This window comes from Mastomys coucha, unplaced genomic scaffold (assembly GCF_008632895.1).
Source record: "Mastomys coucha isolate ucsf_1 unplaced genomic scaffold, UCSF_Mcou_1 pScaffold4, whole genome shotgun sequence".
Lineage (NCBI taxonomy): Eukaryota > Metazoa > Chordata > Mammalia > Rodentia > Muridae > Mastomys > Mastomys coucha.
In genome coordinates, this window is record NW_022196910.1 from 47,915,134 (window position 1) to 47,937,633 (window position 22,500).

At 40.8% G+C, this 22,500-nt stretch overlaps 1 protein-coding gene across 5 annotated transcripts in view; it reads right to left on the minus strand.

The window, feature by feature from the left end:
* Window positions 1–22,500, minus strand: part of Msrb3 (methionine sulfoxide reductase B3) — a 123,167-nt gene that overhangs the window by 47,662 nt on the left and 53,005 nt on the right. For all 5 annotated transcript variants that reach the window (XM_031349861.1, XM_031349858.1, XM_031349862.1 and 2 more), the window contains exon 5: window positions 1,396–1,424. In XM_031349861.1, coding sequence (XP_031205721.1) covers window positions 1,396–1,424 — 29 coding nt within the window. The remainder of the gene's footprint in view (window positions 1–1,395; window positions 1,425–22,500) is intronic.

Sequence of the window (22,500 nt, forward strand, 5' to 3'; positions counted from 1 at the left end):
TTTCCTGTGGCTGGAGACACAACCGTGGGTACTGGAAACCAAACTTATATTTTTGGTTGTGAGCCTAGCCTTTACAGCTGAGCCATCTCGCCATCTCTCCAGCCTGGAAGTTTTTCTAAAGCATGTAGTTTTTGTGTGATTTTAATCTCCATCAATTTATCTATTGCTATGCCTAGAGATTTCAATTATTAAAAGTATTTCATTCAGATGCCATTTCAGGAAGTCAATGGTCAAACAGTATTTTCAATGTCACTTCATCTTTAGTCTTCATACTGTTAACACTTTGTGTCTGACTTTTGTTTACCTTGTTGCAATAGTGACACATGTGATTTAGAAGTCCCAGAACATTCTGACTAAAAACTTGGAATCAGAGCATTTAAATTAGGTGAATTTATTAGGCCAAATCTATAGATTTTGTGTTAGCTAAGATAAGAGTCCCTCTAAACTAGAGAAAGTCACACAGCTGTAGTGGACAAGGATGATCAGGGTCAGGAGAGGGAGAAGCAAGCAAGATCTGTGATACCACTCTCGAAAGGAATGGACAGCCACTCCACAAGCTAAGGTGTTTTTTAGGCTAAGATACAGTGAAACTCATGAGAAAAAGTGTGACTTTTAAATCTGACAAGTTATATCATCTTCCCCTGCAAATTATTATCTATTGGGACTGGAAACTAATGTCGATATATTAAAATCCATCACAGGGCATAATTCCTTGACACCCAATGTGAGACAAATTTTTCGTAAAACTCTGCCATGCACAGAGCTCAGCAGGAGGTGAAGGACTCAGCCTGGTGAGCACTACAGGACTACATCCATGGTTAATGACAAAGAGCATCCGATGTGGCTAAGAGTACAACTGTCCGTAAACTCTGTCCTGACAGATACAAAGCAACAGCTCAAGGTGATCCAAATTTTCTATGACTCCCCCCAACTAAACATTAAAACGTCTACATCCTAGATGAGTTTCCAACTCCATGGTACGAAACCCTTCATACTTTGCTCAATTAAAATGCATCTCCCCCGCCTGGCCCCAAATCACTTGCAGACACTCTTCAAAGATTTAAGCATGTAACATGCTTTGTCTATTTACAAAGTAACATGCTGTTGTGAGCAGGAGCAGTGAGAGTGTGCAACAGACACCCCAGTTTTTAAAAGGGAACTCTCTGCAGTTAGAGGGCAATTAATACTTGTTTCAAAGGTATTAAAGGTCCTAAAATGAACATCTTAAATCATGGTCTGAGGCATCCTGTAGCCCTGTTCTGAGGTGGGGCTCACATTTCAAAAAGAGATTGCTCACTGTTTTAAGTCAAAATGGTTCTTGATGTACCAAATTACTTTTCAAAGCATAATGTAAAAAAATATGTACTCAGAATAACATTATTAGTGGAAACATACCTGAACCAGAGTCAAATTTGGTTTCTGACCTGCAAAGTAAAAACAAAAAACAAACAACAAAAAAAAATTAATATAAAGATTATAAAAGAACCAGGGTAGAGCTGCAGTAATTATAGATTTCTATATAATGGTCAAAAGAGGAAATAATTTCCTTAAACATAAACATATATATTTATTTAAACCATCTCAACTGAATGCATATAGTAATTCAGGTCCCATAGTAAGAAAAAAAAACTTTCAAAGTTTGCTTTTCATAGAAGGGATTTTATTTTCCAAAATTTCCAGTCTTTCTTTACAGATAAACTTACTTCAATTGTATTATGGAGCAATGAACAAATCTAGTCCGTAGTTATTATCAAAGATTTTCAATTGCTTAACACCAAGTAATTTTCCAGCAGGGTCTTAGCACACAGCACATGAACTTAGTAACCCCATACACTTAATCAGGAGGAAGAGAGAACAGAGTCCTTGTGGGAACATTATGTTTCAGATATAGGTTAATACTGGCTGTACACTCAGAAGCCTTTGAAGCCCGTGGTCTGGCTGTGGGAAACTGCTGTCGGATAATTACTCTCAAGATGCTGCTGAGGTGCTTTCAAGCAGAATTAACCCTGTGGCTGGGCCTATCCATACGGGCCACTATAAGACAGCATTGTCTATATCGAGCGCTCGGCCCAATTAGTGGGCATGCTCAGTCGGATTTATATCACACATTCACAGGCGACGGTATATATGTTCAAGGAGTGAGCAGCAGGAGTCCTGTTAAGGACGTTACATTGAGAGAGAAGATTTTTCCCCTCTGTGGAAATGCAGTTAACAAACTGGGAAAAGGAGATTCCTTTGAAATTATGCCAGAGGACTGAAGCACACTGAACATGGTGGCTCTCCTCACCTAAATTAGCTTTGAGAGAACTCATCAAAGTACAAGTGAGAAAATAAAAGGCTTCTTTGGTCACAAAAAAAATCTGTGTTCTTGAATCTTCTCAAAGTTCACCTTATTTTTGAACAAAAATCAACATTTTCCATTTACATACTATATATAAATATATATATATATACATATATATACATACACATACACATATAAATATGTATGTATGTAATCACAGATTTTGCTTTGCTGGGAGTTTTCTCTGTGTGGTGCTCGGAATTGAACCTAGGGGCTCACACATGCTAGGCAAATACTCAGCCCTTTAGCTCCACCTCTGGTCCAACCAATCACATTTGCAGCAACTACCTCTAATAACACAGACCCAACATCCTCCCCAAGCCAGTCCTCATGTCTGTCCTTCTCTTCTATGCCCCCTCCCACTTCCAATGCAAATTCATTTCACTCTGGGAGATCTACGATTCTGGAAAAGCTGGCTTCATGACTACACCATCCTGATGACAACTCAAAGCCTCTGATGTGTTACTCACATCAGTTGGCTTCCTCATCTGTTTCCTCTCTACATCTTAGCCACGCCTCAGTAACTTTTGTAGCCAGTGTCTAAACATACCTGGTGTGTGTGCTTAGTTGCCTGTCAAGGGAAACCACAGTGACAACAGTCTTACTAAAATATACATTTTGGGATATGAGAAATGATGTCAAAAAACTCCTTCAGAGAATCTTACATTGTCCTGAGACACCTGGTCTATGTGAAATATACCCAGAAAATGTATGTAAAATATGTTCACAAACAAATTGCTGCCTGAGCATTGATTAAAAAGCAGAAAACATTTTTAGACTCCTCAGACATAGTATTAAACATTTAAAAAATACATTGTTAATAATAAAAGCATGATCATAAAAGTATTACGTTCATATGTGCAGGTATGGGACTTGGTCCTAGGACAGAAGTTTGTTGAAACTTCTGTGAGATTGGACTCATTCACATAACCAAAGACACCAAGTCTGCTGTGTCATAGTGCATCATAGCATCTGTTAGGATAACCTTGGTTCACAAATAGTCTTTGAGTCGAGTGAAATACAGAGAGGAAAAGGTAGTCATGCAGACATGGCTGGTAGACCGTCGAGAGCATTCGATCCACTCGGAGCTACTCCTGGCAGGCTTATTTCTCCGTGGTAGCTCTTACGAGATGCCAGAATACGAGGAGGCACAAAGAAGTCCACAGAATGGATAAGCATCCCCATTCTATCCCTGACTCAACAGACTCATGCATTGGAGGGCAGAATTATTCATCGGCTCCTCTGGCAATCACCAAGGGGAGTCGTTTGGTGCCGGCTATAACGGCTTTCTGACATACCTTAATCCCTTTTTATTTTTTCAAAGTTTTAAATAGGTGCAGAGCGGCATAGGTGAGATAATATTTCTACGCTGTTTAGCACCCCTCTCATGGCTCGTTGTGACCATGTGACCTAATTATCTTGCTCTAGGCCCCACCTCTTAAAGACCCAGCACCTGAACACCATCACACTGGGGACCAATGTTCCAGCTTGTGAAGTTTAGGTGGACACACTACATCCATAGCCAAATCTCAGCCAGGCTCACACTATAATTTACTAATGTTTCGAGGTGAAAACAAAGATCTTGTGCATTTTTAATCAGAATGGGTTGATACTAGAAAATCCAATTATCATCACATTTTTAAAAACAATTTAAGTCTGTGACATACACATTCTTTGTGTAGTGAAATTGAAGGTTTTCAGGAGAGGGTAGATTTAGTCACTGGTTAGAGTTGTATGCTCCTGGAGAAAGTAAAAAGAACTGCCATTTTCTATTTACACCGAACACTCTATGTATATCCAAGTAAAAAAGACTTGAGGCTGAGGGTGGAGCTTAGTTGGTAGCATCCCTGCCTGGCGTGCAGTAAGGCCTGGATTGGTTCCTAACAGTATATGAGCTGGTTGTGGTGGCACAGAACCTAGGAGGTGGAAGCAGGAGGGTCAGCCATATGGTAAGTTCTAGGCCACCCTGAGATACTGGAAACCCTGACAGTGCCGAATAATGGAGGTGGAGGGGAACAGGTGGGGAAGGAGAAGAAAAATTTCAGAAATTATAATATTCCAGGACAGAAATTATAACATCTGAGGGCCACACGTACTAGTCTCAGAATTTCTTTCTACCCCCAGGCAAAGGCCTTTCTCAGACAGAACAATTCATAAGAGGCATGAACATTCATGTGTCTTCGCTGGAACATGAGTACACTTCCTCTACTTGGGATGCTCCCAGTCGCCCTGCCACCTAACTTCAGAAATGTCCTGCATGTATTAGCTTCAAAGTTTTCTGAAGAAAAACAAAATGACCAGACTAGGCAAAATCTCTTCTCTATAATGCTGCGGCACCTTCCTGTGTGTGACACTCATCAGAGTTGAAATTCTATAACATTTGTTTATATGAGTTTTTCTTATATTGTTTCCTGGTAGTTTTATTAAATACATACTAATTATATATTAACTGTATACTAGTAAGCTTCCCTGTTATATTTTTTTACACATAGGCACACTGTTTTGTACTGAGACCTACAGTTCGAATAATGGCAGCAGCTGCTATTCGTTGCCTACCTGACAACTAGTCTCTCTTTCCCTCAGTACCAGAACTGCAGTTTCTGGAAGGTGCCAAGACACACCCACTTGAGCAGTGACTTCTGTGCAAATGCATCGAAACCTGGTTCAAGGCTAAGCCCTTGGCCCAGCTGAGTCCTATTAGGTAAAGCCTGTTGGTGATTATTCTTGGAGAGCTTGTCAGAGGGAAGCCCTTCTCAGACTGTGCTTTCCTGCCTTCAAAGTCTCTGTGTGAAGATGCTCAGAGTTACCACAGTGTCTTGCAACCCCAAGGATTAGGCACATGCATTACCTCTCCAGGGCTGTTTTGCCACCTATAGAATAGGGGTAAGAAACTTACTTTTAAGAGCTTTTGTGTAGATTAAGAAGACCCTAAAAGAGCCTGGGTCAGGTCCTGGTATTTATTAAAAGCCAAGTAAAAGTTTCTAAGTAATAATGCTACATAGATTTAACCTAGCAAGCTCACTCAGAAATGAAGTGAAGTTTCACTAGAAACTCAGCAATGTTTCAGCTAAATAAGAACAGATTATAATATAAGTGTGTATATATATATATGTGTGTGTGTATATATATATAAATATAAATATATATATATATATATCAATATAAACTATTGGTCTGGTTAAGATCTTACATGGTGTGTTGTGAAATGGTACAGGAAAAGCAAACAAACAAAAGAACAGCAAAGAAAATAACTGGAAAAAATGGAGCTTTTAAGCAGATAGAAAGTAAGAACAACTCTACGTTGTCTGGTTTTCTTATTTCTAACAAGTACTTGACAGAGGCAGCCCAAGGAAGGAAATGGTTACTCCAGCTCACTCTTTGGGAGATAAGTCCATATGTAGGCTCAGGCCACGTTGTCCATATCAGTGGGAGCTTTTGATATGACTTTCCACATCTTAGCAGATCAGGTAGATAATCTGAGCTGATAATTGGTATTAGCCTAGCCCCAGAAGCCTACAGTAGTCGCGTGGGCCCTGCCTCTCAAAGTCCCACAAGGTTCTCAAACCACACTATCAACTGGAAGCCAAGAGCTCAAACACAGGAACCCAGGAAGGACATTTTATATTTAAACTAGAACATTCTGCCCCAATCCCTGTAGGCTATCTCATAATGCAAAGTGCATCCAGTCCAACTTTCCTGGCTTTAACAGTTCAAATACTGTTTACCATTGACTTCTCTGAAACTACAGGCAAAGAGCTATGAGTCCCTGTAAAATCTTAATGTCTAAAGTTACATATTTCTAATATCCAGTGGTGCATTTCCACTCCTAAAGGGAGGAGTCAGGTATGGTGAGGAACGCTGGACCAACATAAGAGTGAAACCCAGCAGGACAAAAACTAAACTCTGTAGCTCCAGGCTCAGCACCCAGGGCTTTTGATGGCATCATTTGAGTGCCAGTAAGTTAAGGTAGCTTTGTCCCTTCAGCTCTGCCATTTGCACAAATATGGCCTGTGTGGTGAGCCTGCAACTTTCCTTGGCAAATTCTGTACATCCTTGGTATCTCTAACATCCTGGGATGTCCAATGCAACCTGAGCCTCATCCTCACAGCATCACCAAGCCTGCTCAGGTGTCCCACGCAGAGAATTCAACCTTGCTTCACACTGTGCAGACTCAAAGACTTTCTGTAACCTTATCACAAGCTCCCAGGATCCCAGCAATGCTGGATTCTAAATGCCTGCAAAGCCAGTGCTGTGGTGTAGATGATACCAAGTCCTGCTGCCAACTCAAGAGGGAATGGCACTCCTGACCCACTGCTGCAGCAATCTCCAAGTGCCTATGGCTGAACCTAGGGAAACACTCTTCGTTGGCTCTGTAAAAGCTGAGCATCCTGCTTTCTCTTTTCAAATAAAATGTCTCCCTAAGACTGGCCTCTAGACAAACCTATAGAGCACTTTCTTTATTAGTGGTTGTTCTGGGAGTGTAAGGAAGAGATGGGATGTTTGGCCACCACCCTTCTAAGACCCAGGCTAGCACAGGACCACCAGTTCCAAAGACCTGCGTCAATGGCCCCAGAAGACATGGTGTTCTCCAGCTCATATCAAGCTCCTGAAAAGCAGACAGAGCTTGAGAAAATGCATGCTTTTAAGTTCTCCAAGTAACTGAGCACTTGTACCCGAACTGGCATTCCTCAGCATGAAGAAAACCTCTCCTATTTACAATCACACAGCTTCTTGCCTTTCTAAGTATTCCAACTTGTTTATATTACTAACTTTCAAAGTAACGTTTTGCCCTCAAACCATATGAAACTTCACATGGAAAATATTTTCCATATCACTGTAATAAAGTTATCTTTTGGGGAAGTACTGAAATAAACAGCAAGCAAGTAGAAATCTATTGGAAAAGGACCCGGTCCCTAGGGAATGATATATATACATGCATATATATGTGTATATACACATATACATATACACACATATACACATATATATACATCATATATACACATATATCAAGTTTTTTATATATAGAAGATATATATCTTAGTGAATGCATTAAAACGTTTTGTTGTATAGCTAAAGTCTCTGAAAACACAGAGTCAAACAGTAACATGTTTGCAAAGATTTGGACTGGTCAGCAAACCTCACAGAATGACTTATCAATAAAAAGGCAAGTCTCATGAAGTCAGTAAAACTATACTCCATCAAAGCCTCAAGTAAAATGCTTATGAAAGATACAATTCCAGAAGCTTTCCCGCCAATCTGGAAAGCAGGCAGAGAAGTTCATTGGAAGGTCGAAACACACATTAAGTCGTAGCTGAGAGCATTTATGGAGTGCTTACTATGTACGAAGCACTCTGTTTGAAAGAGGAGGTCTTCTATAAAGTCACCATAATTCAAGCCATAAAAGCCCTTTATAGTTTAAGATCAATAGCTCGAACCTCCTTGAAGAGCAAACGGGTAGCTGGTCCTGACAAAGACAGGTGTAATTGGTCAGTCAGTGGTGCGTGGTGTCTCAACTTGAATTAAGTCTTTGCAGTCTACGCAAATTCCACATTCTGGGTGGTCTTTCAGAATGTTCTCAAAGAAGGCACACCAGAGGTAGGAGAGTTAATTTATGGTTATGTGGACTACAGAGTCATGCGACTGCCATTAACACTATACACTTAACTACATGCATGGAAGTAAAACCTGCAAATCCCTAGCCATATAACAGTATAATGCCAATTTTCCTTACAGCAGAGACCTTGCAACTAGATAGCACTGAAATCCAAATTCATCCATGAACTTTGAAAAGTGTATTTTGGGGCTGGCGAGATGGCTCAGCGGGTAAGAGCACTGACTGCTTTTCCAAAGGTCCTGAGTTCGGATCCCAGCAACCACATGGTGGCTCACAACCACCCATAATGAGATCTGACGCCCTCTTCTGGTGCGTCTGAAGACAGCTACAGTGAATTATGCTGGAGCGAGCGGGGCGGAGCGAGCAGGGCCGGCAGAGGTCCTGAGTTCAATTCCCAGCAGCCACACACATGATAGCTCACAGCCATCTGTACAGCTACAGTGTGCATAAAATAAAAAATAAACCTTTAAAAAAAAAAAAGAAAGAAAAGTGTATTTTTGTTTCTGGTACTATGCAAGCAAGTTAAGGTATGAGTAGCATAAGGAAGGAACCCCCTTCCAGCTACTCCATGATCATGAAATACTGGGTGGATGAAGCAGACAGCTACCTGGCCTGATGTTGCTGTCTACTCAGTCTCTGGTATATGAAGCAGGGCACACAACGGCAACATAATAAGAGCTGCCAGGTACCAAGTGCTACTTTATGGCAACATTTGTATACAGCAGGGAAACAAGATGATATAGAAAACCAAAACAATCCAAAACTCAGCTTGGGAGTGAACAGCTACTCACCTAAAAAGATTCTACTCCCAGAAGAGAATCCAATCTTCATTCCTAAAGCTTATTCTGTAGTCTTCTGCTTTCTTTCCCTCATTTTTAGCACCTTCAGTGTGTCCCTCTGTAAAGCTTTCCCTTGAACCTGCCTTCCCTACTGCTGCAGGGATGGGCCTTACCATTCCTACCTTAACCCTCCTGACCCAATCATGACTGCTGTTTTCTGAGCTAATCTTTCACAATATCTCCACTTAGTGTTTATGACTTGAAACTCAGATAATACTCCAACCTCTCTGCCACCCAACTTTGGAAGCCCCTTCTTCTGAAGTGTTTTTCTAATACTTACAATCCAAGTAAGTGGTCCCTATTCTTCCACATCTCCACTGTGTTTCCCAGCTTTCTCTGGTACCAGTACTTCTAGCTCTGGCCTTTGTTCTAAACCTATGCATCCTTTGTACCCTTGTATCTCGTGGTTCACAATACCAAAAATGTTAGCCTCAAAATATGGTTTTCAAATAATAGACTGATTCAGTGGCCAAAAGATCTTTGAAAACAATAGTCACTATATTTCATCTGAGCACTATTGGTTCAGTAAGCAATTTACCCCTAAATACAAAGCACATTTTTCTTTTGCACAATATTTCATCTGCCTAGAATTGTGCAAAAGCATTATAATGGTACAAATATTCAAGAGAACACATTTTCAGGAACACTGATATGAATGAATATATATAAATGTGTATATGTGTGTATACATATATATACATATACATATACACAAATATGTATATGTATATATATGTATACACACATATACACATTCTTGGTTATAACTTCAAGTTTATCAGATTTTCAAAACTACATTCATTATCTTGCCTCCCACTCAAGGTGTTTGACATCAAACTAATCATTAGTAAGAGCGTTTGCGCCAATTTCACAGGCAGCTGATAGCCAGTCTTACCTCCCATGAGTGCCTTCGAAGTATGTGTTAAATTGCTGTTGATACTATTTAAGCCAGATCTCATTGGAACTCACTCACACTGATGGGTGATCACACTCATAAAATAGAGAGGAACTTTTCAAAACACAGAGCAGGTTCTGTGATCTGCAACCACCTCAATCAGTAAGACCTCTGCCACGGTGAGGTAAAGAATCTGTAGCTCTCTAGGACATCTGGATTTGCAAGTTGCTGTTTGTCTTAGCCAGGGTTTCTATTCCTGCACCAACATCATGACCAAGAAGCAAGTTGAGGAGGAAAGGGTTTATTCAGCTTACACTTTCCACATTACTGTTCATCACCAAAGGAAGTCAGGACAGGAACTCACACAGGGCAGGAGCTGATGCAGAGGCCATGGAAGGATGTTCCTTACTGGCTTGTTTCCCCTGGCTTGCTCAGCTTGCTTGCTTATAGAGTCCAAAACCACAAGCCCAGGGATGGCACCACCCACAGTAGGCCCTCCCCTTCTTGAATTGAGAAAATGCCTTACAGCTGGATCTCATAGAGGCATTTCCTCAAAGGAGGCTCCTTTCTCTGTGATAACTCCAGCTTGTGTCAGATTGACACACAAAACCAGCCAGTACACTTGACCCCTTGCCAACTTGACAGGCAAACACACCACTATTAAGCCTCAACCCTTACTTTCTTATTCATCCCCAAGATCTAAATAACTTTGAGTCCCACAGTCTTTACTGAATGAAGCTCATCATAGGGGTCACGACTACCCTCCTCGAACTCCCCATTTCTCTTACTACCCTCTATCACCTCTTCAACATGCTGTGGTTCGAAGCATCCTAGCGATCAGTTGGGCTCTCTCTGAATTGGCCACTATACCCACTAACTTTCAAATGCATGTCTTGTGCCAAACCATAGAACCCCTTGGATATAGGTTGGCCAGTTTCTGAAAGAGCACGATTTATTATTTCCTGGGTTTATCTAGATTCTCTTGGTTTTGGACAAGCAAAACCCACCTCCCTCTCATTTGTCCTCTACAGCAAGTGACTACTCTTCATCAAAAACCTGAATTAGCCACTCAATTAACAGGGAAACTTCCCATAGTTCTAAAGTGATGCTTGACTCAGCCCAAGCCTTTGCTCCAAGCACAGGGCTTCCCCTTTCACCAAGGCACACTGTGACAGCCAATATCAGATCAGTCCTTCGCAGTACTTTAATGTGAACATTTCATGATCACAGTGACCTATTTCTATTTCTAAGACATTGTTTACTTCCTCTTGGAAGTCCTTGTAAGGTGGGCAGTGTCCTTTCCCCTCACACAGGAAAGCGCCAGCTGTGAGAGGTTACAGTGTGTCAGTCAGCTACCTCAGTAGAGTGGGGGAAGTTGTGGATCTCTCCTCACTTCTTTATACCTTAGTCACAGCTTTCTTTAATTTAATATCCAAATACAGCTACTTGGCCATCATCAGAAAATTAGCACCAACTAACGCTGTTGCCAGAGCTGCCAGATGGTGACTTGCTAAGTGAAGAAAAGACTAATCCATCAAAATGTAGGGCAACACTGTATTAAAGGAGCTGAGGAGAGAGGGCCTGGGGTCTGTCAGATCCAAGCTTGGTCCTACTCCCAATGTTTCCTAGAGAGAGGGCCTGGGGTCTGTCAGATCCAAGCTTGGTCCTACTCCCAATGTTTCCTGAATTACACAGCCTGTGTGCCCTTTGGGTTTTGTTATTAAAGAATAGGGTTTTTTTAAAGTTATTAGCATACAGTTTATCACATAGTAACCTCTCAATTGTTGTTTTAAAATCTAGTCTGTTGGAGCATGACCAACAGTTCATAAAATCAGTCTTTTTAAAAATGAATGTGAATCTTCTGGAGATGGTGCTTTCTCCCGTACCAGTGTGCCCCTGGGTTTCTGAGAACAGGACTCAGGAGTGCCATGAGGAAATGGAACACAATCCCAAGGATGGAGAACATTTTGAAATAGTGACTAAAAGAGAGGCCAAGAGAGGCCAAGTAAGACTAAAGTTTGAGTAGCTTGACCTCCCCCAGCCACTGAAAGGAGAGACATTAGTAAAGAAGCACTTTGCCTTTAAAAAAATGCAGCTCTCCTGGAACAGACTCCAAAGGGCAAAACATCTATTCAGTGACCTAGAAGAATTCAAAATAATGATCCTCAGGAAACCCAGCAAGACATTCAAAACATCATGAGACAGTTCAGCAAAACTGATAGAACAACTCGTGATATGAATAGGAGTAAGAAATTCAGCCAGGAGATGATTTTAAAAACTAAGACAAACAAACAAGGGTTAGAGAGATGGCTCAGTCAGTAACATGTCTGCCCTGCACCACAGGGGCCTGAGTTTGTTCCTTAGAGACCAAATAAATTAGCTGGGCCTGGTGCTGCATACTTGTAACAGAAGCACTGGGGAGGTGGAGACAGGCAGATCTCTTGGGCCTGCTGGCTAAAAGGCATAGTGTGATACAAGATGAACCTGAGCCAGTCCCCATCTCATAAAATAAGGTAGATGGTACTTGAAGAATGGCACTTGAAGTTGAGCTCAGGCCAATGTGTGTGTGTGTATATGCACGCATGCATACACACATACACACACAAAGGGAAGGAACACAAAGGAAATGGGGGACACCATGGAAAAACCAAACTTTCAAGCTATAGGTATATATGAGAAAGAAGAACCCAAAGTCAATGGCATACATTAGCTATCTAACAAGATCAAAGAAGAAAACTTCTCCAAACTAAGGAAAGGTACATTCATATAGAATAGATACAAGAAACACAGAGAACACCAGATAGGAAAGACCAGGAGAGAAAATTCCCATGGTGTTTAACAGTTAAAACAATAAGTATATATCACAAAGAAAGTGTATTGAAAGGTGCAAGAGAAAAAAACTTAAGTTATATATAGAGATAGATAGATAGATGATAGATAGATAGATAGATAGATAGATAGATAGATAGATAGAATCAAAATAACAGCTGACTTCCAAATGGAAATATTAAAACCCAGAAGGGCATAGAGCAATATATTCCAAGCCCTAAAAGACTATGACAGACAGTTTGGACTAATATACCCAGCAAAACTACCCACAATAATTGAAGGAGAAAGGAAAACTTTCCACATTATAAACAATATATATAGCAAACAAACCTAAAGAAAATACAGGAAGCAGTATCTCAGGGCTGAATAGAGGATTGGGCATAGAAGAGAGACTGTGGAAGGAAATATGAAGCCATCATTATTAAAACAAAAAATAGCATCAAGAACACAGACAACGGGCTGGTGAGATGGTTCAGCAGGGGAGAGCACCAACTGCTCTTCGAAAGGTCATGAGTTCAAATCCCAGCAACCGCATGGTGGCTCACAACCACCCGTAATGAGATCTGACGCCCTTTTCTGGTGCGTCTAAAGACAGCTACATATAATAAATAAATAAATCTTAAAAAAGAAAAAAGAACACAGACAACACCAAAAATCAACAACACAATGACTACATTTCAATATAGACTTTAAATATCAGTGGCCTCAACTTCCCATTCAAAAGACACAGGCTGACTGAATGGATCAAGAAAATCCATCCACCTGTTCTCTACAAGAAACAGATCCGAGCTTTAAAGATGGGCACTGCCTTTTGGATGGACAATGGTACTCCAATCAAATGGAACAGGGGGCCAGAAAGAAGACAAGGGTCAGATATTTGTCCTAATATCTGACAAAACAGACTTCAAACTAAAACTAACCAGAAGAGATTAGGGAGACACTTCATTTGAATGAAGGGAACAGTTAACCAAGTAGACACTGATAGTCTCTCTATATGTGTATATATGTGTATATGTGCATATGTGTGTATATATACACATACACATGTATATTATATCCAGCAAACAAACATGTGTGTATATATTCACACACACTATATATATGTGCACATATGCATATATATATGCATATATATGTATATATATGCACCAAACTTAAGGCACTAAATTTCAAAAAAATAATGTCCTATTGGATACAAAGATACAGATTAACATCAATAGATAGGCCATCTGGTTAAAAAACAGCAATAGAAACAAGTGACATTATAAATTAAGTGAACTTAGCAGACACCTACAGAATATTCTATCTAAACACCAAAGAGTATACATTCTACTCAACAGCACACAAGAGCTTTTCTAAAAAAATAAGGTAGCATCCCTGGACATAAGACAAGTCTTTACACAAACTTGAAAAGATTAAATAACTCCTTGCATCCTATCTGACTACAATGCAATAAAACTTAAAATTAACAACAGACAAATCTCGAGATGAAACAACTCATTACTGAATGATGAGTAAGTCAAAGAAGTCAAGAAAGAAAAATTTCCCAGAAGTAAATTGAAATTAAAACACAACACAAGGAAATGTCTGGTACGCACTGAGAGCAGCTCCTACAGGAAGAAGAACAGCTCTAATCGCCTAGTACTCTCTGAACCTGCTCGGAAGTGAGTTGTGACTGACAGGGTAGATGTATAGACCACTACTTACGAGATAAGGTGGCTGTTCCAGAAAGGAATTGTTACTATTTTTTAAACAAAAGGTATTGTGTGGGTGATCTCAGACACGTCTTAAAAAGTTACTTATTTTGTGACAGTTTATATTGCTTTCTTGTATGGGACAGTTGTATACCTTTTCCTCTTATCTGGCATCTATTCAAACAATACAGACTGGATCAAGAAAAAAATGAAGAAAAAAAGAAACTAGCACAAGTAAATGATTTAATGATGCAGTTCAAAAATTTGGAAAAAACAGGAACAAACTAAATACAGACCCAGTCAATGGCAAGAAATAATAAAAATCAAGGCAGAAATAAATTAAATAGAAACACAAGACAATGCAAAGAATAAATGAATCTAATAGCTGGCTTTTTGTGAAGATTAAACAGATTGACAACCCGATTAACCAAAAGGAAGAACAGAAAGACCCAAAGGAACAGACTTAGAAATGAGCATGGAATATTCCAACAGGCTCTAAAGAAATGCAGGATACTGTAAGAAAATACTAAAAAACAAACAAATTTGCACTCCATTAAGCTGGAAACTCCAACAGCAATGGCTGAATGTCTAAAGCCAGACAAACCACCGGCATTGGACCAAGAGGCCAAAAAACTAAAAAACCCACAATAGATGAGGAGGTTAAGTAGTAATAAAAACCCTCCCATATTGGAAAAAATGTCCAGGACTAGATGGATTCACAGCAGAATTCTACCAGACTTTCATAAAACATCTACAGTCAATCCGTCTTGAACTATTCAAACAGAAACAGAAAGCGCACTCTGAAATGATTTCTGCAAAGCTGATACTTCTCTAATACAAAACTAGGTAAAGATACAGGAGAAAAGGAAGGGGGGAAGAAGAGTGAGAAGGGGGAGGGGGAAGAAAGGAAGGAAGAAGGAAGGAAGAAGGAAGGAGGGAAGAAGGAAGGAAGGGAGGAGGAAGGGGGAGGAAGGGAAGGAGGAAGGAAGAAGGAAGGAAGAAAGGAAGGAAGCAAGCAAGCAAACTAGCTACAGGCCAATATCCCCGGTCAACATAAACTCCAAAATGCTCAATAGAACATTTGCAAACAGAATACACACATCAAAAAGATTTTCCACCATGACCAAGCTTGCTTCATCCCTGAGGGACAGAGATGGCCTCAGGATTTCTAATGCTGGCGTCAAGCACTAAAAGCACTTGCTTTTTGCTTGACCAAAAAGCAAGTTAGAAAGGAAAGGGTTTATCTGGCTTATACTTCCACAGTGTAGTTCATCATTGTAGGAAGTCGGGACAGGAACTCAAACAGGACAGGAACCTGGAGGTAGGAGCTGATGCAGAGGCCATGGTGGGTGCTGCCTACTGGCTTGCTTTCCCATGGCTTACTCAACCTGCTTTCTTAGCGAACCCAGGATCACCAGCCCAGGGATGGTCCCACTCACAATGGGCTGGGCCCTCCCCCATCAATCACTAATTAGGAAAATGCCTTACAGCTGGATTTTATGAAGGCCTCTTCTCAATTGAGGTTCCGTCCTTCCAGACAACTCTAGTTTAAGTTGACATAGAACCAGCCTGTATGTAGTTCAGCTTACACAAATGGCCATGACCATCACAATAGATGGAAAAAAAAAAAAAGCCTTTCACAAACTCCAACATGATAAAAGTCCCAGAGACTGTAAGGCTAGTGGGAACGCACCTTAAAAAGATAAAAGCTATATTTATAACCAATGTCATGCTCAATAGAGATCGAGAACAAGCCAGGGATGAACACTGTTCCTGATGCTTTTAAATACTGTGCTCCAAACACTAGCTGGAGCAATAAAGTGAGGGAAAGAAATTAAAGGGATTTAAATAGTGAAAGAAGTCAAACTATCCCTATTGTAGGTAACATAATACTACACATTCACTATCCCAAGTATTCTACTAGGAAATGTCTAGAAATGATGAACAAATTCAACTCTTTGTTTATCAGAAGGATATAGAATCGATTTACACAAATCAATAGCCTTTCTACACCATTAAAAAACATACAGGGAAGTAACTCACAGACACCATAGGACAGCCTCAAAGGAAAAGAAAATAGCTAGGAATAAACCTAGCCAAGGAAATAAAGGACCTCTGCAGTTAAAACTTTAAACCTCTGAAGAGGAGGAGAGAGAAAGACACTAGAAAATGGAAAGACAACCCATGATCATTGAATGATCAAATCAATGTTGTAAAAATGACTGTTTTATCAAAAGCCATTTACAGATTCAGTGCAACCCCATTCATAATATCCATCTTGTCCTTAACAGAAATAGAAAAGAAAGTATCATAAAATCCATTCCATAGGCAACCACAAGAGGCTCCAGAGAGCCAAAATAATCCTGAAAAAAATAGCAATGATGGTGGGTCAACTGGAGCGAGCAGAGGTCTTAAAAGTCAATTCCCAACAATCAGATGAAGGCTCACAACTATCTGTACAGCTACAGTGTGTACTCATATACATAAAGTAAATAAATATATCTTTAAAAAATAAAAGGTAAATCATGAACTTGCAGGTTTAAGTGCATGGAACTAGGAAAGATCCTACTGAGTGAGGTAACCACACTCAGAAAAACAAACGTTGTATGATTGCTATTATTTTGTTGATTGTCTGGATCAGTTGTTTTCAACTGGAGATTATTTTGCCCTTTATAGGAGAGACTGTTGCTGGTTGTAAGGGGGGAGTGGCAGTGGCCATCTAACGTGATGTAGAGGCTGTTTTTATACCCTCCACTGCACACATCAGAGATTCAGCTCAAACCCATGTCTTCTGAAGTCTCTTCCTTGGTGGTCCTGCAGGGACTGTCCGCTGTCCTCAACACTCCTATCTGTACTACTAGAATCACCAAGTGCCCGGGAGAAGCCAGTATTTTAGCCCCATGTGGTTTGTTGTGGTCCTCTTGTGATTTGGTTTTTTGCTGTTGTTTTTGTTGTTTAGCATATTGATCTCAATGTGCATTACAGTTCTTTTTAAAAGTTAAAAGCCGGTTCTTACATTTCTTTTAATGCAGCTCTAAATGTCTGGTCCTTGTTTGTGACATCTCTGTTCAATGCTTTCCTGTAAGGATGTGCCAAGCACTGGCACTGGCACCTTCCCCTCTGTGGTAGGAGTTCACCTTTGCAGGTGTCAATGATGCTGTGTATACAGTAAGCATCTACTAAAGGCAAATTCTGTGTGACCTACCTTTCAAAGAATCACTTTGGGAAACATGGTAAGAGAGAATAACCGAGAATGTTTGCAACCAAGGATTTGAAACTAAGAACCTACATGTCTATCCTCTGAACAGTTGCCTAATTAAATATGCAAAACTCCAATGCCCTTCACCTGCAGACAAAGGAATTACAAAGCTCCTAGGTCATAGCCTACTCTCAAGAAGTTGACAGACTTGTCAGAAAGAGAGACTTAGAAACGACTGAAGCCTTGTATGGTTATTTATTTAAGTACATTACTCAAGAAATTTAGAATCAACACTAAAATCGTTTTTTAATCTCTCATAAGAGACAAAGTATTTTGGATGAGCTGAATCTTTGGGTCAAATACTATAGCATGAAACACCAAGTCATTGCACAGACCTGCTGACCTGATTGTGGCAACAGGAGGAAAGAGAAGGGGTCAGGGGGAACACAGCCACACAAAAAGCTGCAATCGGGAGGTCTGGGCTCTTAGATGGAGAAACCTCAGCATCCGGAAGCTCAATATGTTTGCTATACAGAGTTGAGTGAACAGAGAGGCAGGGCTCCTGCATACAGCTGAGCAAAAAGCAGGGTTCTCACACACACATACATAAGGAAATGGAGTCATCATACACAGATCCACAAGGAAGCAAGGGTTGTGGTGTACAGCGTGATCAAGGAAACTGGGTTAGCTAATCTGGGTAGGAGCAGTCTCTAGGGGTCTTTAGAACCATCTAGGTGGGTTCTGTGATAGACATACACTATCAACATCCACACTTGGACCAGGAAGAAAGAATTAACTATTTCCCTAAGCTACACCAGGGGAGCCTCTGCCACTTTCCCATGGGTCTGAGGCTATCAAGTTCTTGACATGACTGCATTCACATCAACAACACACATTCAATAACTTGGGACTCCAGTTGGGGCTTCCTAGAAGAAAACATGCAGTTTTAGAATTGATAATGAAATAAAAATCTAACTGAATGACTTCATTTTGAGAATTCTAGTTTGCCTGCTGCTTACAGTTTGCCATATTGAGTTGAAGTTATGGTTTTACAAACCCCGCTTTACATTTAACAGTATGTCTCTATAATTCCTGCATTTGACCCATAACACTGTTAGAGAAAAGAAAAAGAAACCGTTGCTGTCCAACCATTTCACAGATGACAAGAGGGTCATTTCCTTAACTTGTTAATGGCTTTGCAGCCGATCCATGTTGGGACATCACCAGGCTGAGTCCAGCGGGTGCTGGTCAGGACCTTCCAGGACCGAGTCATCTCACAGCTCACTCACCCATGTAGAAGTCACTCGAGGCATGTACCTGGATAAAACTTTCGGCAGTTCTTGCTACCTACTTTCTGATAATTGTGTTAAAAAAAGAAAATAGAACTGCTCATTTCAAGAACAGTAGCTTTGGGGATAGCCTCACAAGTACATGCTTGAACCTGTACCTTGTTTTCACGAACTGTCTGACTTCAAAGCCCCTGAAGCAGAGTCGGAAGAATTAGCTGTCTGGTGTCTGCTTATCCAAGATAGCCCTGTGTTTGCATTGTTTCCCCAGTTTATCCTGAGAACTGTAGTTGGCTGATGTAAAAGCCCCTCCTACCTACATGTAGAAATTGATATTATGATTTTGTTAATACAAGGCAAAATGGCTTCCCCAAATCTCCCTTTCTGCCTGCCCTCGCACACGCACACATCCCACAGTGCAATACCTTGGTGTTTCAAGTGTACTGTTGTTTCAAGTCCTTTTCGTACATCTATGCATATAACTTCTAAAAAGAAAACTATACTAATGTTTATGTCGCCATACCTTCAATTACGGCTTGCTATGGTTTCATAAAGCACAGTTTTTCTCCACCTCCTGAATGCTCTGCTCTCCCTGCCTGAAATGGTCTCGAGGCATCATATCAGTGGTGGCTTTTCCTCTCCTTCCCAAAAAACCAAGAAAGTCATTTTTCTCCCAGCCCATCTTCGGTCTTATTCTAAGCTTTCCAATGAAGCTAAGATATAAATAACTCCTACTACAAACACCGCTCCTACAGGACACTGTGTGCGGAGACGAGGAGGGGTGGAGGGGTTAAGGAGGGCAAATCTATAACCTCTTCAAAAAATGTATGGGCCTGACCAGTTAAACAAGACTTTATGGAAAGCCGCCCCTCAGAAACTGCTTCATCTCAGTAGTCTCACTACACCGCAGAGCTTTACAGGATTTAGATTATGGCAGTGGGAGAGGTAATTCCTGAAACTTCAAAGTTGAACACACTTCAGGAATGATTAGCGCTTTTCTGGAATTAGAACCATTTCTAGCAGAATCCCGAGAAGAGGTAAATCTTGAAGATAAGTTCACATTGCCCCAGAATTCTATTGTGGCTGCAGAAGTTGGTGCTGACAGTGTCGAGGAAGCAAGATCTCATAGAGAACAAGGCAATTCCATCTTCCCACTCACTCTGTCCTCCCTGCGACACAGGTACGCTCTTGTGTCCGAGGGCAAAGGTTCATGTTGAAAGTTTCCTGAAGTGCTGAACGGAAGAACATGTGGGGAGCCTCGGAGGTGAGTAAGCTGTGTATGGCATGGGACTGGAATGCTCTTAATGAAAGAGCTTATGTTCTCAAATAGCTGAAAAACAGCTCCAATTTTCTGGTGGCCTAGAATAAAATAGTATGAGGTGGGGTGGGGGGTCATGTGAAATACAGTGTGCGCACAGCTCTGCAGTATGGGGGAGGGGATGCTTGCCTGAACTACGGTGCATGTGCACAGCTCTGCAGCTGAGTTCAACTTGAGTGGTACAGCACAGGCTTGAAGCAGTAACTCAGTCACACCAGCATCTACTATTGACAGACCCACCTGGACGAGCTCTGCATGGTCACATTTCGCAGTCCTTTGTAGACTGTTGTAATAGTGTATGTCCCTAAACTTGGTCAAGCCACCTACATTTAGCATTATTTTAGTGACCAGCATACACTAGATGTGTTTGTGTGTTTAGTTTTTAATCCTGTTTTGGTTTTGCTTTTCCCAGTTTTCGGAGAACATATCTGAGCTCACAGATCTGGGCTGGCATTCTGCATATCCTGTAAGCTGCTTTTGGCCAGTCCCTGTGTGGTGACTCTATGAAGACAGGGGATACAGAGATGATGTTTGGAATTGCTCCTTTCCATTGGCATCAGTCTTCTCAAAAATACAGCAGGAAATTTTGAAAGAAGTGATAAACATGTCATATAGCCACTTGAGATAAAAATTAGACCAGAAATCAATAGGTGGAAATCATGTGCTTCAACTGCTGCAGTCCTACCCATAAATCCTGTTCTGCTCCTAGGAGCTGATGGCTTCCTGGCTCCTTACGTCTTACTGAGATGGCTCCAAGTGTCTTTTGAGCTGAGTCGTTCTAGCAATCAGCCACAACAGAGCTAGCATTTTCCAGAACAGAGATGATCTCCAGTTTTCTCCTGTACCACAGAGAACTGAGACACAAGTGTGTTCCTTTAGTTCTTGTGATGTGGACTGAAACAGCCATGCCTGATTGGCCAGAATAAAATAGAAAACATTGGCCCATAGAACTCCTTTTAAATTGAGCATTACTGTTTAACGTACACTCACATGCTAACTATGATTCTCAGAGGTTTTCCTCACTTGGTTCTTTTATATGAAATGTGTAGCTGTAGAGACTACATGATTTTTATACACAGGACTTAGGGGCATGCCAGACATATGACAATTGTTACATAAGCATTAGCTATCATTTAATAGTAATGTTGTTCTTACTAATGAACCTACTCTACAAAACAGGCTATTCCATGGAGGGTTACTATTCACAAAGTACTGGATATTTGGCATTGGTCTTCAGAGTCACACACAGACAGATGACTCCACATAGACGATGGTGCAGTTTATCAACTAGCCCTGGCATGACTTCCCAATGACTCTATTACAAGCTTATATCCCTTATTTTACTCCCAGAAATCCATTTTATGCATTGTTATGACTGACATCCCACATTCCTCATGCTAGTCCTTTCCCCAAGTCCCCTCCAAAATCTGCACGCCTGTAATGAGACATGAATGTGATCACAAGTAATTGATTATTACATGCCTGGAGCCAAGAGAAAAATATCACTAGGGCATGTTCTTTCCACTGTGAAATTCACTTAGTAGAAGGCATACACATGCACACACACTCACGCACATACATACACACACATGCACACATATATACACACATACTCACATATATACACACATATGCACATACATGCACACATATACATATGCGCACATATACACATACATACACATAAACGTGCACATATATACATGCATGTGTACATGCACACATGCACACATATACACATACATGTGCGCACATATGCACATATGCACATATGTACAGACATACACACACTTGTACACATATATATATACACATACACATGCACATATATTCACATACACACATATACACATATACACATATACGGACACATAAATACACACATGCATACACACATACATGCACATGTACACAAATATAAATAATCCAGAACTAAGTAGAAACCGCAGCGATGAAAGGAACATGCTAAGGAACACAGATGCAAGGACCATGTTTACTACAGAAGGAAAAAAGAAAGAATCTGATGGATGCTGGGGATTATAGGATGAGAGTAGGTTAAAGCCTTCTCTTCACTAATGTCCTGCAATGTTCCAGCTGCATCTCCCATTGTTCTCGACACAACTCATCTTTCCATTCCTATTGGACCAGTCTCCCATTGTCTTGAGAGATGCACCTTTGATCTTATCACTAATTTCTCTTTTCACAAGATAATCTGTCAGGATCCTCCAATGGAAAAAGCCAAGCTTTCTCTTTCCCATTCCCCTTCCCTTCCCCACTCTTCCTCCTCCTTTCCTCCACCTCCTCCTCCTTACTCCCACCTAGTAAACTGTGCCCTCAGTCCCATGAACCCTTGCCAACTTGACACAGCCATATCCTCTAACCATATATTAAAGCATTTCATCCAGGAGCACTGTGGTGCTTATAACTGTCTTTCATTTTTCTCCCATTGTGCCAACCAAACCTTAGCTACTTGGGGAAA